Source organism: Triticum aestivum, chromosome 3A (genome assembly GCF_018294505.1).
Source record: "Triticum aestivum cultivar Chinese Spring chromosome 3A, IWGSC CS RefSeq v2.1, whole genome shotgun sequence".
NCBI classification, from domain to species: domain Eukaryota; kingdom Viridiplantae; phylum Streptophyta; class Magnoliopsida; order Poales; family Poaceae; genus Triticum; species Triticum aestivum.
In genome coordinates this window covers 9605975-9622759 of record NC_057800.1, presented here as the reverse complement: position 1 = coordinate 9622759, position 16785 = coordinate 9605975, and the positions used below count along the sequence as shown (strand labels likewise).

The following is a 16785-nucleotide window of genomic DNA, read 5'->3' as shown; positions in this document are numbered from 1 at the left end:
TTTTAAATGTCATGTGCATTTTTTTGAAACGTGTGACATTTTTTAATTGGCACAAACATTTTTCATACATATAATTAACATTTTTGGTACACATGATTAACATTTATACTTTGGCCATTCACGTTACGCATTTTTTTGTATGCACCCGAAATATTTTCCATACATGTTTAACTATTTTAAAATAAATTATTAAGAAATTCAAATTTCGACAAAAGTGTATTTGTAATATTTGTAATCATTTTAAATACAAACAAAAAAATGTGAAGGAAAAACTAAATAAAAAATCACGGATGACATCAGCGAGACGCGGCTGGTGATTACTGGGCTGGCCCAGTGCGGGCGCGGCGTGCCTAGGCGTCGCAGTAAGCGTCACATAGCCGCGCCCTCCCACCACCCACGCACGTCCGAACCTTATCTTCTCCCCATCCTTCTCCTCCGGCCCCGTCCGTCACTGCCTCACCCTGCCGCATTCCCAGAGCTGAGCCGGCCGCCGGCGCTGCTCGCCGCCCACAAAGATCTTGCCAGACCACGGCCGCGGTCTTGCCCTCTCCCACGCGGAAGCGAGCCACCACGGGCGTACGTGCCGTAGCCATAACCATGGCCGCCGCCTGCCGTTTCGCCGCGCCGCTGGGCCTCGCGCCGCTGCCTCGCGGCCGCGCCTTCGCCAAGGGCATCCCTTTCTCGGTAGGCTCCGCCAAGGCCGCTCCACGGGGCGTCGCGATGAAAGCGGCAAACGGGACGCCCGGCGGCGAGGAGGCGCCGGAGATCATCGGCCCCCTCTGCTGCACTGGCGTAGGTACTTGGTGCCTGCTAATTCTACTACCAAATCCGACACTGAACTGGTGTTTGAGACAAATTTAGTTTCTTTAGAATCCTGGTGAAAGAACCATTCTGGGTTCTCGTCAAAAACTGAAAAATTTATGATTAAGACATATGCGCAGGAAATTATCCCTCTGACTTTAGATTGTCATGTTGTGGCCATCTGGTATCTCTGAAGAATGTTACTAGAAACTTTGGTGTTGCATTCCAGGATAATCTTTTCTCTTGTTCAAAGGTACTAGTAGATTGTTAGTGCCATCTTTGTTGGCCGAGAATTTCCAACTGGGCAACTGTAACCCCTATGTCAGCTACTGTATATTTGTAAACAATATACAGTGAGATTGCAAGCTTTTTATTTTATTGCCCGTGGTGCCAGAGAAAGTCATACTTCTCTTTCTATTAATCAAGTACTCCCTCCGTTCCATATTAGTTGTCGCTGATTTATATGGAACAGAGGGAGTACTTCTTATACCCTAAGATGTAAGACTCAACCGTGCGAATGAGCTTATTGTTTGTTCAAACATGTTGTGATCCCTTTTATTCTCGCACCTTTTTTTTGTTACAGATATAATTAATCACCTTGTTTCAGTTGCAAAACCAATCTCATTTCGGACTTGTTTGCTTATTTCCAAGGAAGGCAGATTATTAAGAGAGCAGAGGAGGTTTTTCTTTCAACACAAGTAGAAGGTAAAAGTTTTAGATCTCGAACGTTTGTTGTTTCTGGACTCTTATTTTTACTGATTTATGTGTATATGATGTGCCGTCTTCACACCAGAAACTTCCGGTCCCCATTCTGACAAGGATCTAAAGAGAAATATGAACTTGCTGCAGCAACTTGGTATACTTCCTTGTGGTGCTACGGCATGGTTGAGTTTTGCAGAGTCAGCACAGTCTAGTGAAGGAGCAAAGTTAAATATGGTTTACGAGGTTGGGGAGCTGTTCGAGCTGGGAATTCAGCTTTCTTATCTGCTCATACTACTTGGTCTGCTTGGAACTGGTACATTTTTTGTCATCCGCCAGGTTCTTGTCCGCCGAGAGCTTGATCTTTCTGCAAAAGACTTGCAGGTAAGCATCCTGCTAACATTTCTACATGCATTCAGACTACTATGGGTCAGTATTATATTGCAAAGGCTACATGAACATAGTTCCCCTGATATCTGGGGAGCAGATGGGCCCTCACTTGACCAGCGATCTTGGTTTCTTGCTGGGATATGCTTGTCATGGATCATGGGGTAGAGGGATGAGGATTAGATGAGAGGAGGGACGAGAGAGAGAGAGAGCAGGTAGCTAACCTTAGTTGCTGCTGGCATCACTTCCAGTTTTGCTACTGCTCCCACCTCCCAGCAGCGGTGCCTCTCAGGCCTCAGCAGGCTTGGTGCTATCCATTGCTGAGTGATAGATACAAGAGGGTGCGGGAATAAACACATGTTGCAATCTCCATTAGTATTAGTAGAGTTATTTAACTTTACGAATAAGTACCTTATATTGTCAATTTGTCATTGAGCAAGATTACTCCCCCCGCCCCCCTCGTGCCTTTAACACACTTACCCAACCCACACCCTGCTGAAGACTCTGTTCTTCAAAAGGGTCAACATGAGTTCCTAATAATACCATACTGGAATTACTGAATACTCTCAAGTATTAAACTTCAGTTTAATGTAGATAATAAACAATGGCAACACCGATTGTGATGTAACATCACATTTTACTACTGTCTTATGTTAAATATTTGACTACATTTTCAGTAGTTTGCTGAATTTGTTTGGTTTCATATAGTTTTGTTAGGCAAGTGCAATATCTAGGAAGTGACATGCGGGCATGTAAACATATTTTTTCAAAGACATTTGTACTGTTCTGAAATTATCCAACAAAAAGTTAAATTCTCATTTAAAAGATAGTTAGTCTCATTTATCCTTGATTACGAGAGTTGTTGTTGATGACCTGGCTGATGTCGCAGCTCTCTCTACCAGAGTTACTTCCTAACATGGGAACTTTTCTGCAGTATTTGTTCTCGGGATTTTACATTATGCAGTATGACTGCTTATGGTTTCCTCAAGCCTAAGTTATTTTTTTGTGACCTTTGGGTTTGTATAGACTTTTATGTGCCACATGATTGGATTTATTTTATTACTTCCATGGAACGTATGGGCATTCAACTAGTCTTCTAAAAAATATGGTCTTGAAGTCTGGACATCCGTTTCTTCTGGTCAATCTTTCCAATTTTTTGTTTCTGATCCGAGAAAGAACTTGGTTAACTCTGTTTTGTTGTACTCCCTCCGAATTTGAACTACCAAAACGTCATATATTTAGGAACGAAGGGAACAGGTTGTCTTTATAGAAGTTCTTCACTGATGTTGCTCGCTTCATAATGAACACTGTATTCGCGCGTTACGTCAACCATACTTAATTATCTTAATTACAGGAACAAGTGAGAAGTGGTGAGGGAAGCGCTACAGAACTTTTTGAGCTTGGAGCAGTCATGCTCCGGAGAAAGTTTTACCCTGCAGCTATCAAATATCTACAGCAAGCAATCCAAAAATGGGATAGAGATGAGCAAGATCTTGCGCAGGTTAGATATCCACAACAACTAGCTACTTATCTTCTGCATTATAAAATCTTACCGCAGGAAATTTATCTTTTACCAGTGCAATCATATGATGCATTGATACTGCTAGCCTACATAATATGTGCTGTTCTTAGAAACAGTGGTGCTGGTAATTTGGTATCATGCTCACTTCGAAACTTTTTCCCTTCTTTTAACCAAAGGTGCAGTTTGCCGTTTAAGAACTACTCCCTCCGTTCCTAAATACAAGACCTTTTAAAGATTCCAATATGGACTACATACGGAGAAAGATGAATGAATCTACACTCTAAAATGTGTCTATATACATCCATATATGTAGTCCGTATTGAAATCTATAAAAGGTCTTATATTTAGGAACGGAGGGAGTACATCTGAAATTTACCTGTGTTTTCTTATACAGTTTTGTGAGAGTCGACATAGATTCTTGCGGCAAGTATCTGCTATTGAACCTATATACATGTGCTCTTGGGCTGTGCTTATCCACTAAAAACCAATACGGCCACCCATGTCCTGTCTCTTCTCTCTGAAATAGTCTTACCGTGATGACCAGGTGTACAATGCATTGGGGGTGAGCTACAAGCGGGAGAACAAACTGGACAAGGCAATCAAGCAATTCGAGAAGGCTGTGGAGCTCCAACCGGGCTATGTGACGGCGTGGAACAACCTCGGCGACGCATATGAGCAGCAGAAGGACCTCGCGTCAGCGCTCAGGGCGTTCGAGGAGGTATTGCTCTTTGATCCGAACAACAAGGTGGCGAGGCCGCGCCGAGACGACCTCAAGTCGCGTGTGGGCATGTACAAGGGAGTGCCGGTGAAGACGACGGACAAGCGATAGCCGCCAGAAGGGGGTGGACGGATTCGTGCCTCAGTTTTGAACAGTAGCATCTGTAAACATGATGAGAAGTTTGTATGTAGCATATTGGTGTCTGTCATACGTCTGCGCTGCCGGTTGTAGAATGTTTGGATGTTAGCACAAAATGTAGAATTTGCTTCCGAGATCCGCACCAAGTCCATAACAGTTGTTGCAACCTTACTCTTGCGCTTGCTAGTTTCTCTGAACACTGACAGAGGTATTGTTCTGTTTAGGTGTAGCAGCATTTGCAGCAACGAAGACGACATGGTACCAAATCAATCAATTCTATCGATAACGTAGCAATTTGTGCACTACCACTGTGGTCAAGTTTGCCCAATTTGTGTGTCCCTTCTCTACCACCCTACTTGGTTCTTTTAGAAGGTTGGCATAAGACGAGTCCGATTTTGAATTAAAAATCCATCAATCCATTAGAAATTACAAGATATAGGGCAGCTAAAGGAGCTCACAACACAACACACAAATGACAGACACCAAAGCTGAACAGATGGTGTTGCGCTTCACGCTCGAACACCGAACTACACACATGACAAACAACGTCGAAGGAGCGAGCAACTAGATGCTACTCCCTCCATCCCATGTTAGTTGTCGCTGATTTAGTACAAATGGAGAGGGTGTGAGAGCGAGCACGCCGGTGATAGCATCAGGAATAGAGAAGACCAAGCACACTCCGGGCACCGTTGTTCAGGCAAGGAGCATAATTCATACTACAAGATCACATCACACATAGTCAGAGTAGAGCTGAATATGGAAACCACGAGGGAGCCAGCAGAGGGGACTCTCGCTGAGGAGCATAGGAAGGAGCCTACGACTAGGAGAATTTCCTATCGATGACGGCGTGGGGCTTTCCCTTGCCTTCAGGCTTGCCCTTCGGCCGCGGCTTCTCGCCCTTGAGATCCTTCCCGGACGGGACGGCCTTCTGCATCGCTGGCGCCATGGATGCTGCTGCTTCTTGCCCGAGGTGATACAACTACCGTGTGGTGTGGAGATGGGGCGACTTGTATCTTCTCTCAAAAAGGCTTTCCAAGGCCCAAGCACCACATATATCCTGTGAACCTTATCGGTACCAACCGTAGAGAATAATTTGGTGCATGGATACCCTATTGATCATGCATTAGGCACATATATATATATAGGTACAAGGGGTGCGGCCGGTGTCTTGTCTCCCAAGATACAAGTACATACAGAGAGACAGAGACACTACAGGTGCAGCATAAAAAACCCGGACCTACGTACATGTACACATGCTCAACACCCTCCCGTAGTCGAAGTGTCGCCGGTGACACAAAGATTGGACCGAAGGCCCTCAAAAGTCGAGGTAGGTAGTCCTTTCGTCATAACATCGGCGAACTGCTGATCGGTGGGCACATGCAGAACTCGAACACGACCAAGTGCGACGTGCTCCCGGACGAAGTGAATGTCGAGCTCAATATGCTTCACCCGTCGGTGATGAACAGGGTTGGCAGCGAGGTAGACCGCAGAGACGTTGTCACAGTAGACAAGCGTGGCCTTGGGAACCTCACATAGCAACTCCTGAAGCAGCTTTCGTAATTAGGAGCACTCCGCGACGGTGTTGGCCACAACCCTGTACTCGGCCTCGGCGCTCGATCGTGAGACCGTGGGTTGTCGTTTAGACGACCACGAAATCAGAGAGGGCCCAAGGTAGACGCAGTAGCTGGAAGTGGAGCGCCGAGTGCTGGGTGTTGGAGTAGGCGACGAGGCTGGTGTCAGGTGATGCCATCAGGGTGAGACCCATAGCCACGGTGCCACGTATATACCGAAGAATACGTTTCATCAGAGCCCAATGAGTGTCACGGGGAGCATCCATGTGGAGCCACACCTGCTGGACAGCATACTAAATATCCGGACGCGTCAGTGTGAGGTACTGAAGAGCACCGATGATGGAGCGGTAGAAGGGAGCGCCGGACGCCGGAGAGCCCTCCACGGCGGACACCTTAGCTTTCGTATTGATAGGCGTGGTAGCAGGCTTGCAGTTAAGCATGCCGGCTTGCTCCAGAAGCTCGTAGGCATACTTCTGCTGATGCAGGAAGAAGCCAGTGGCACGGCGGACAACCTTGATGTCGAGGAAGTAGTGGAGAGCTCCCAAGTCCTTGAGGGCGAACTCGATGCCGAGGCGAGCTGTGATCTGCTAAAGTAGCGCTGGCGAGGACGCAATCAGGATAATGTCGCCGACGTACAGGAGAAGGTACGCGATGGTGGCGCCTTGGTGATAAACAAACAGGGAGGCATCGGACCGTGTGGACTGGAACCCCTGCTGCTGAAGGAAGGCCGCGATCCGCTCGTACCAGGCTCGAGGCGCCTGCTTCAACCCATAGAAAGAACGGGAGAGCAAGCACACGTGGTCTGGATAGTCGGTGTTGACGAAACCAGTAGGCTGCTAACAAAACACCTGCTCGTCGAGATGGCCATGCAAGAAAGCAGACACATCGAGCTGGTGAACTGGCCAGGGGCGCGAGACAGCAAGCTGTAGGACAGCGCGGATCGTGCCCAGTTTCACGACCGGGGCGAAGGTGTCGGTGAAGTCCACGCCGGCACGCTGGCGGAAGCCACACACCACCCAACGCGCCTTGTAGCGCTCAAGAGAACCGTCAGGGCGAGTCTTGTGAGGAACACCCACTTGCCAGTGATAACATTGGCGCGTGGAGGCCCCGGGACAAGTTGCCACGTACGGTTGCGCTGCAGGATGTCGAACTCCTTACGCATGGCAGCAAGCCAGTTCGGATCCCGAAGGGCTGCGCGGGCGAAGGTGGGGAGCGGGGACGGTGACGAGGTAGACACGGCACACACATACTCGTCAGAGGTGTAGCGCGTGCTAGGACGAAACGTCCTAGTTCGAGCCCGAGTAACCATGCCGGTGAGAGGTGCGACCGCAGCCGGCGGAGCCGAGAGGGGGACCAGCGAGGAGGAAGTCGAGCTGGTCTCCGAAGACTCCAAGGCCACCCGTGGTGGCGCCAGAGGCTGCAGTGACGGGGACGACCGAAGGGGCCGCGGCGACGGGGGCGGTCGAGGGGGCCTCGGTGGCGGGGGCGCCCGAGGAGGCCGCGACTGCGGGGACACCCGAGGGGGCGCCAGAGGCCGCGGCGGCGGGGGCGCCCGAAGGGGCAGCCACACCCGAAGCGCCGCGGGAGGCAGCGGCCGGCGTCGGAAGCGCGGGCAGGGCCGGGCCCAGTGCTCGGCGTGGCGACTCACCGTAGGTGGTGGCAGGGGCGAGCCGCGCCGCGGGAGACACCAAGGAGGACGGTACCTGCTGAAACGGGAACACCAGCTCATCAAAGTACACGTTTCGCGAAGTGAAGACGCGGTGGGACACTGGATCATAGCACCAGTAACCTTTGGTGTTGGGAGGATAACTGAGGAAGATGCAAGCAACCGACCGAGGAGCAAGTTTGTGAGGGGCGGTGGACGTGGTGCTAGGATAACAGAGACACCCGAAAATGCGAAGACCATCATAGATGGAGCCGCATCGAAGAGGAGCTGGTGAGGAGAATAGTTCCAACGAGGACGACACGGGAGGATGTTAATGAGAAGGCTGGTGGTGGCGAGAGCGTCCGGCCAGAACTGAGGAGGCACGTTGGAGTGAAAGAGCAACATGCGGACACAGTCATTAAGAGTGCGAATGACGTGCTCGGCGCAACCATTCTGTTGTGACGTGTAGGGGCAAGTGAGCCGAAAAATAGTGCCGTGAGACGCAAGGAGATTGCGGACGACAACATTGTCAAACTCTTTTCCGTTGTCAGTTTGCAAGGCAAGAATAGGACGACCAAACTGTGTGGTGACATATGGAATAAAAAGCGATCAGTGTGACAAGAGCATCGGACTTGCGACGGAGGGGAAACATCCATACATAATGGGAAAAATTATCCAATATCACCAAATAGTATAGATAACCCGTGTTGCTTGCAATCGGGGACGTCCAAACATCACTATGTAATAACTGAAACGAAAAAGTGGAAATGTTTGTAGAATCGCTAAAGGGAAGACGAACATGCTTGCCAAGACGGCAGTCCTCACAAGAGTGGTCATCCACCTTATTACATGAGAATGAAAAACTCTGAAGAATCTGACGTAAAACTGTGGAGTTGGGATGACCGAGGCGGACATTCCAAAGATCGACACTAGCGACGAGGGCGGCGGGATAGGTGGGTGGTGCCGGCCGGAGGATGCACCGGGTAGAGCTCGTCCGGGCTATCACATCGGTGGAGTACATTCCATGTACGGGCGTGCTTCACAAAAAAGCCAACATCGTCAAATTCAACAGTAATAGGGTTCTCACGAGCGAGGCGACGAACAGAGACAAGATTGGTAACTAAGTCAGGAGAGACAAGAACATTAGACATGTTAATAGGAGTAGAGGTGGAAGGAAACGACATATGACCGACATGTGTAATGGGTAAAGAGGAACCATTACCAACAGTGACGCGAGTGGGAGTATGAATGAGAGTGGAAGACGTAAGGTTATCAGGATGAGCAGTCATGTGAGCAGTGACGCCCGAGTCCATGTACCACCATAGTTACTCGGCGACGGAGCCGAATGCAGGGCGGTGAGGAACGCGGGATCCCATAGCGGCGGCACATGGGACGGGTAGAACCCGCCGTAGGCAGGCGCGGGGGCGGCGCCATAGCTGCCCGTGGCCGGCGATGCCAGATAGGGGGCGGCGTTGGGCGCAGTGAAGAACGCCTGATGGCTCGCCGGGCGGGGCGGCCGGTAGAGGGGCGCCGCGTGAGGTGCCGACGGCTAGGGCATGGTGCTGCACGCGCTTTTTGACCCCCTTCATCCGGTGCTCCTCCAACCGAAAGTACGCCACGAACTTGGGAAAGGAGGACTCCGGCATCAAGGTGAGGTTGGAGGCGGCGTTGCCGAAGTCCTCGTTGAGGCCGACGGTGAGCATGCTGAGGAGGAGGTCATCATCAACCTTGGCGACGATGTCACGGAGTTCATCCGCCAACGTCTTCAGGCGGCGGCAGTAGTCATCGAGAAACTGGTCATCCTGATGACAGTCAAAAAATTCCTACAGCAAAAAAATATGGCGTTGAAGCTTGTTGTCGGTGAAAAGGCCGTTGAGCTTGACCCACACGGCGTGAGCGTCATCACCATCGCTCATGACTGTATGAAACAGGTCCTTCGAGATGATGGTGAAGAACCATCGGATGAGCGTGGCGTCGATCACGGTCCACTCGGAGTCGCCCACCATGGCGTGGGAGTCGACGGTGCTGTCAACATGATCCACGAGATTGTTCTCGAGGAAGAGCAGCGAAAAGTACGTTTTTCACGCGAAGTACGTGGAGTCGGTGGCATCGAAGACGACGGGGACGCGGTCATGGATGTTGATGTCGCGGATGTCAGCGGGGTCCGGCCCGACGAAGGGGTTGGAGTAGGTGGAGGCGGTGGGCGACATGGCGGCGGCACGTTGATGAGGGGGAGAGGCGGCGGCTAGGATTGGGTGGGGATGCGACGCGGCTGGGGAGCGGCGCGGCGGGGGAGGGAGGGCGCGGCTGGGAGGGAAGGCGCGCGGGGAGAGGGAAGCGGCGGCGGCGGCGGCCTAAGGCGGCGACGGCTAGGGTAGGCGGAAGCGGTTTTAAGAGAGGACCGTGATGCTATCTGATACCATGTAGAGAATGACTTGGTGCATCGAGATCCTATTGATCGTGCACTAGGCACATATATATATATATAGGTATAAAGGATGTGATCGGTGTCTTGTCTCCCAAAATATAAATACATACAGAGAAAAAGAGACACTACATATACGGCATATACAAAACCTATATACATATACACATGTTCAAAACGTCCATAGCAGAGAAATTATTAGCAATCGAATCACAAAGAAGAAGAAATAACTTCGGTCGTTTATCACATGCATCTTCTGGGACCAACCGTGCGCTCTCTATCTCATCTTGCTTAACAGTCACAACCTTGTCATTCTTTCTTGAAATGAGAATAGCACCCTACCTATGTATCGTTTGATCTGCATATCTATATATTATTAAAAAAGTCCAAAATAAACCTTAAACTTGTATACAAAAGTTAAATCAAACACTAAACTTTCAATCCTGAAAATAAACACACCGAACTCCTTAATCCCGATCTATTTTAAACCTTGAGAGCGTTTAGTTGGTATTTGCTGACATGGAAGGATTGTTGACTGGACTGGTTGGACATTAGGACAAATCGGGTTGGTCCATTAGCGCGGTCGCCCGCGCCTTCGTTATGCTCTGTTTTTTCCTTTGCTTTACATTTTCGTAATAATGATAAAAAGTTCATTTACATTTTTATAATGAAACTAAACATTATTTTAAAATATACACGAGCCCACTTTTTGTATATTAGGAGCGACAAAAGTAGAAGCAGCAGTGAGCTTGTGAGAGGTCTCAAACTAGCTAAGGACCTAGAACTCGCGGCGGCCCAACATAGCCAATCCCCATGACAGCTGCTAGTCATTATAAATTGCGCGTCACATATAAGAATAGGCAGGAACGTTTATGTATGAATACATTTTTTAAAACCTTTGAAATATTTCTTGAAAAAAATCTGATTTTTCTAAAATAACGAATATTTTTTAAAGAAAATAATTTACGAAATTCCAAAAACATTTTCCGAAAATGTGACAGGATAACATTTTGCCATATATACATTTTACATTTCATAAAACTATATGAACATTTTTTTAAAATAAAATGTGTTCAGGTTTCATTATTTGTTGCATTTTTGCAAAAACTGTTTATGTTCCAAATAGTGTTCGCTTTTTAAAATTTTATTGTGTTTTCAAAAAATTGTTCGTTTAAAAAAAGTATTAAGAATTTTCACAAAGTGTTTGCAATTTAGAAAATCAGAGATTTCAAAAGTCATTCGGGCCTGCACGTTTCCAATATTCGTTTGACCCTAAAATATATTTTCAAATCTGGACACTACGGTCTGTGGTTAATTTTTTTTTGCCTATAGGTCTGTGGTTAAATTGCTCGGGCACTAATTATAGCACTAACAGCCAATGCTTCTAGTGGCTAGCGGGTGGAGTTTAAAGCTCATGGGCGCAAGTTCGCTTACTCCAGACTTCATAATTTTTTGAGTATTTTTACTTCCGTGTTACGAAACAGAAAAAGAAAAATATGTTCGTGTATGTTGGGCCGGCCCAGTTGCAGGCGCACTGAACTATCCCGGGATTCGACATGCCACGTCGACAATCCCTGTTTGGGAACACGCTCAAGGTTGAAAATAGACTGGGATTGAAGAGTTTGATGTGCTGATTTCCGGGATGAAGAGTCCAGGGTTCGAATTAGCATTCATCTACATGTTCAAGGTTTATTTTGAACTTGTTTCCTATTATTGATTATTCAACAATGTCAAGCAAAACCACACATTAATGTCAATCAAATTGGCTTACAAAACAATAAAGAAAAACCGGTGGTCATCAGCCTCGCCGCAGGAATCTCCATAATCCGACCTCAAACTCCATGATATATGACTGAAAAACAAAAATATACTAATAGACAAGCCTTTGAAAAAGATCCGCCGCACTTGCACCAATGTTGACAAGTTCAACTATAGGCCAAACTTGGGATTTGAATATAGAATTTTGATCCCCAAAATGGAGCTTTAGAACCAACCCCTTTAACAAGGTCACAACATGCCCGCGTCGACAATTCCTGCTCTAACTAGAGAGACAAGATCATGGGTTTTCACCCGGACTAAACGCATACTTGCCATCAAAATCGTCAACTTGAGCAACCCCTCTACCGGCTGTCAATCAGTGAAATGGTAGGTCGATATGGACTTCTGCAAGGAAGCACAATAACGCCTCCTAGTGGTCCCACTCCGAACTCGAAGAGCATATAAACTGCAAGTTATGTTGACGAACTTTGTGCTTGTCGACAGGGCCGGGCCAATAGTTGCTCCAACTGTGCGGCCCGCACAGGGCCCACAAATTTGGGGGGGCCCAAAAATATTATATAGGCCTATATACGTGTATAGCTACCTTCGTGGACGCTGTGCTGAGCCGCATCCCTCTGGATTGCGTCGCGAATGCGTCGCTCGCTTGCGTCGTGTGAACGCGTCCCTCCCGAGTCCCGAGTCACGATCCCTAGCGGAGGCGACGCTCGCTCAGAGCATGGCTAATAGAAGAGCCTGCTGCTGGCTGTATATGGGTGCCAAATCATCCAAAGGCTTGATAAAAGACTACTAGTATAATAGGCTGGCCGTAGGCTGGCTATTAGATGGACTATACTATTCAATGTTTGCATGTAAAGAAGGTCAAACAGGCTCACATGATTGGCAGGAAAGACGGAGCTCTTGCGTTTAGCACTCACGCCGGCTGCATGCTGGCTGTATTGCATCGAAGATTGAGCTGCAGCCGGGCGATACACGCAGCGCCGGCTCTTCTCTCTCTCTTCGTTTCTCACTCCTCCAGCAAGGATTTTTGCTGACATGTAAAACCTTATAGCCAGCTGACTAGGCTTATTATACTTGCTCTCATGTGAATTGTTGAACGCGTCGCCCGTTACCTGCACTGCAATTCCCGATGCCAGGCGCCCACGATTCCAAATCCAAATCCAGACTTCCGCGGGAAAAATTCCAAGACGACGGCGACCAGCGATTCGCGTCCCTGCCTCCCGATTTCGGCAGAAAAAATCGCTTGCCTTGCAAGTTCCAATGGCTAGCACCAGTGACGGTGATCTAGCGATTTCGGCACGGATAATAGGTTCTGGCCAACTCGAGTGACAATCGCCATATAGACTAGGTGAGTTAGACGGTTCATCTTATTGCTAAAGATTGAAACAAATTAGCAATTTTGTTAATCTCCAATAGTCCAATTTTATTTTATTCATGTGTGTATCATGTGTTTCAAGAGAATACAGATTTAAGTCATCGTGGGATAACATTGAAGGTTTCATTTCAAAGAACACAAAAGGAATGATGGTGTTTAAACAACCATTATGCAACTTGAAGTTAAATATGTAAGATTCTTGATATATTCAATTGTTATGTAAATTATTATGTCACATTTTTTTGAGCGGTAATTATTATGTCACATACATTGGAATTTTTTGTTAGTTCAATTTTCCGTGTGAGATGGGGCCCCGTTTAGAGTTTCGCACAGGGCCCCGGATTTTGCCGGCCCGGCCCTGCTTGTCGATTTTCTATACTTGTTCTTGTGCTTGTGTGCTTGAGAACTTGTGACCTTATGAATTTGTGCTTGTATGCTTGTCACTTTGTGATGTATGTTCAGGAATTGTGGTTTAGATATGTTTCAGTGTTTTTTAATATGTGAGATGTGATATATATGTGGAATGTAATTGTTAAAGAGAGTGGTGTTTCAGCTCCCGGGTGCCCCTACACCCTCTATGAACAGTAAATTAAAGTAAAATAGAAACAAAGTCAAAACTATCAGAAACTTTGCAACATCAAATATGTCCAAACATTGTAGATGCTTGCAAGTTTTCATACCAAAAAAAACATTCAAGGAGCTCTACACAAGAAAGATATTTCAATGCTTGAAGTTTTCAACACTTTAAGCACTCAAATCTGAAACTTGTTATATCTGAGGAGCTCTACATAACATTTTGTTAAGAAAAGTTGCAAGAACCTACAAAGTTTGACCATACTTGATGTCGCAAAGTTTCAGATTGTTTTGATTTTTCTTTTTGAATTTACTGTTTCATAAAGGATATAGGGGCACGCGGGAGCTATCACATCTTTCTCAGTTGTTAAATAATATTATTGTAGGGCTAATTTCAAAGCAACTTTTTAAAATCTGTTGATCCAAGCTTTGTCGAGTGTTACACTCGGCAAAGGTATGTATGCCGAGTGCGACAATCGGCAAAGGTGTGATGTGGCTCGACCTAGTAACTCCTCGAAGCTTTTGCTAGACACTCGACAAAGAATATGCCACATGACACGCCCTGGGACTGTGCCAACCGGATGATAGGTTGGGTGTCGGTACTCAGCAAAGAGTATAAATCTTTGCCGAGTGCCGGCACTCGGCGAACTGGAGGGACAGCGCGTCGCCCTCGTATGCATTGGTCTTCGCCGAGCATCAGTACTCAAGGGACACGTTTCTTCACTGAGTGTTGGCACTCGGCACACTGGAGGGACACGTGGCGCCTGTCGTGGTTCTAAGTCTGACAGTAGAATAGGGGTAGTATAACGGAGCATGATCTATCGAGATGCATATGGGTGACACGGTGGTTTTAGCGAGTTCGGGCCTCTCACGGTGGAGATAACAACCCTACGTCTCATGCTCCGGAGAGGCTTTGTTTTATCTGAGTATATGTCCGGAGATTACAATGTGTGTGAGAGAGAGGAACGGATCCCCATGCCTGAGCTAAGTCCTGAGACTAATGGTGAAAAGAGAGAGGTGGAAGAAGAGCCCCCCCTTTGGTCTAGTGGTGGGGGGTGGCTTATATAGAGTGCGCCACCCCCTCACCTCCTATGTTACAAAGTGGGGTATGAATGTCATAATGCCAGCCCACTATTAAGCCCTCACTATTAGAAAGATGCCGACTGCTTTGCTGCCTGCTGGTCTTCGTATATCCGAGTGAGTCGTACGGTCGAGTGGTGAACTGTCATCCGAGTGGATGGTATGTTGCTTGGTCGAGTGGATGGTGTGTCTGTATGAAATTGACCTGGACCCACATGTTGTGTGGACCCCATGCTTCATGATATTTCGACCCTTCGTGGGCCTACCTGTTATGTATATCCCCAACATTAGCCCCCGAATCGATTGCGATTTTGCAGAACGAGTTGGTGTAAGACATAGTTTGGTCCGAGTGATTACAGAAATACTCGGTACATGTCGTCGCGCTTTCAGACAACCAAGGTTTGAACAAAATCTCAATGGATTCCGGCACCACGCTTCCCGACTGATCGAGGTAAGTGTCTGCGAGGAGCAACTCGGTGACATTTGTTCATCTTTCGGGAGAGGTTTAACTCGTGATCTGAGTATGGGTGTGTCATGAAATCCGTGCAACCAGATTGACACATGGACTGCTCTCTTAGAGAGATGCCATTCTTATCCCGGAGGAACGTCAATACGAGTCGGTTTTAGATCCACACTTGTGAGTTTCACGCTTTGAGTCCTTGAAGAAGGCTCAAAATAGGTCCACGGAGGAGCGTTAAACTCGCCTTATAGAATATATTTTTTGGAGTGATTTGGAGCTGGGCCTGCATCGAGTAGCTGATTACTCGGAATTTCTTCACGCCTGGAACGTGTCTTTGTTTGGCCGTCACTCGGATTGGGCGGACCGTTCCGAGTGGATACCATTCTAGTGGGGGCACGCTGAGTGCACCCACTGGGTGTAGTCCCCGAGACTGCCGTCGACTGCGGGCAGTCGGTGGGAGTCTTAGAGCCTGTCTTTTTGTTGTTGTTTGGCCGTCACTCGGACCGGGCTGACCGTTCCGAGTGGATGCCAACAGTCAGCGGGAGTCTTAGAGCCTGTCTTTTTGTTGTTGTTTGGCCGTCACTCGGACCGGGCTGACCGTTCTGAGTGGATACCAACAGTCAGCGGGAGTCTTAGAGCCTGTCTTTTTCGTTGTTGTTCACCACTCGGACTGGTTAGGCCGTACCGAGTGGAGATTACTCCAGTGGGGGCACGCTGAGTGCACCCACTGGGTGTAGTCCCCGAGACCGCCGTCTGACTGCAGGCAGTCGGCGGGGGTATGAGAGAACTAAAACTCTTCTTAGCTGGTACTGATCGAACTTGTTCTTCTCTGACTCGGAGGTCGAGTAATACTGGAGATGGGTTTGCATCGAGCAAAATGTTTCTTTCTGAGTTCTCTTCCAGTGGGGGCACGCTGAGTGCACCCACTGGGTGTAGTCCCCGAGCCTCTGTCGGACTAGATGAGTCTGGCAGAGGGTTTAAGTCTCTCGGTAAACCTCCATGCAGTTGGCACGGCAAATATCTTTGTCTGGAATTGAATCAATCGGATGGATGTGTAACGAGGTGGTTGTATGAACGACGTTCGACGAGTAAGGTCGCCTGTATTCAGCGATGGCGCTTCATTTATAGATCTTCGGCGAACCGAGCATGTATGGTCAGAAGAATATTCCTGATGTGATCAACAGGTTGACCAAATGGGCGTAACCCCTGAGGGTGACATGGCCAACTGCCGTGCGTAGCCCCGAGTGATGCTCGAAGGAGGTAAGCTTGCTACAGAGTGTGATATGAGGTTTGATCATATGAGTAACTTAGCTGTTCCCGTGCTGGGGGTGTAGAGGTAAAGACATGCCCAACTGATGGTGGCGCGCGAGGCGGCAGAGGGGCGATGATGTGTACAACCGAGTGACGATGCACGGGGCGGTTGAATGGTGATGACGTGTGAAGTGGTCGAATGTAGGACTACATATCTAGCCAAGTGAAGATGCACGGGGCAGCCGAGTGGTGAAGACGTGCACAACCGAGTGGCGGCGCGCGAAGCGGCTAAGGCGAAGTCGTGTGTCACCGGACAGTGAAAATGGTCCTCGGAGGACTTAGTCGAATGCTTTCGAAGCTTATG

The 16785-nt window shown here is 48.1% G+C and overlaps 1 protein-coding gene and 1 long non-coding RNA gene across 3 annotated transcripts; one reads left to right on the top strand and one right to left on the bottom strand.

The window, feature by feature from the left end:
* Positions 1–403: 403 nt before the first annotated feature.
* LOC123059791 (tetratricopeptide repeat domain-containing protein PYG7, chloroplastic) lies at positions 404–4402 on the top strand. 2 transcript variants are annotated; one of them, XM_044482279.1, is made up of 5 exons: positions 404–792; positions 1461–1506; positions 1595–1884; positions 3242–3388; positions 3954–4402. In XM_044482279.1, exons 1-5 carry the CDS (start codon positions 598–600, stop codon positions 4236–4238), a joined length of 963 nt encoding a protein of 320 aa, XP_044338214.1. In that variant the 5' UTR covers positions 404–597; the 3' UTR covers positions 4239–4402. The 2 variants fall into 2 exon arrangements, with proteins under 2 accessions (XP_044338214.1, XP_044338213.1); XM_044482278.1 differs by having other exon boundaries at positions 404–796; positions 1453–1506.
* Positions 4403–4924: 522 nt separating this feature from the next.
* On the bottom strand, positions 4925–5276 carry LOC123059792 (uncharacterized). Its single transcript, XR_006427585.1, has 2 exons — positions 5084–5276; positions 4925–4981 (listed from the first exon to the last, which is right to left on the bottom strand). It is a non-coding gene; the product is annotated as an uncharacterized lncRNA (long non-coding RNA).
* Between the last annotated feature and the right edge of the window lie 11509 nt (positions 5277–16785).

Excerpts from the sequence above, each read along its gene's own strand:
- LOC123059791 (XM_044482278.1), top strand. The coding sequence starts at position 598 with ATGGCCGCCGCCTGCCGTTTCGCCGCGCCGCTGGGCCTCGCGCCGCTG. Across the intron at positions 1,885-3,241 it reads TTTCTGCAAAAGACTTGCAG|GAACAAGTGAGAAGTGGTGA; the intron begins GTAAGCATCCTG and ends TCTTAATTACAG. Across the intron at positions 3,389-3,953 it reads ATGAGCAAGATCTTGCGCAG|GTGTACAATGCATTGGGGGT; the intron begins GTTAGATATCCA and ends CGTGATGACCAG.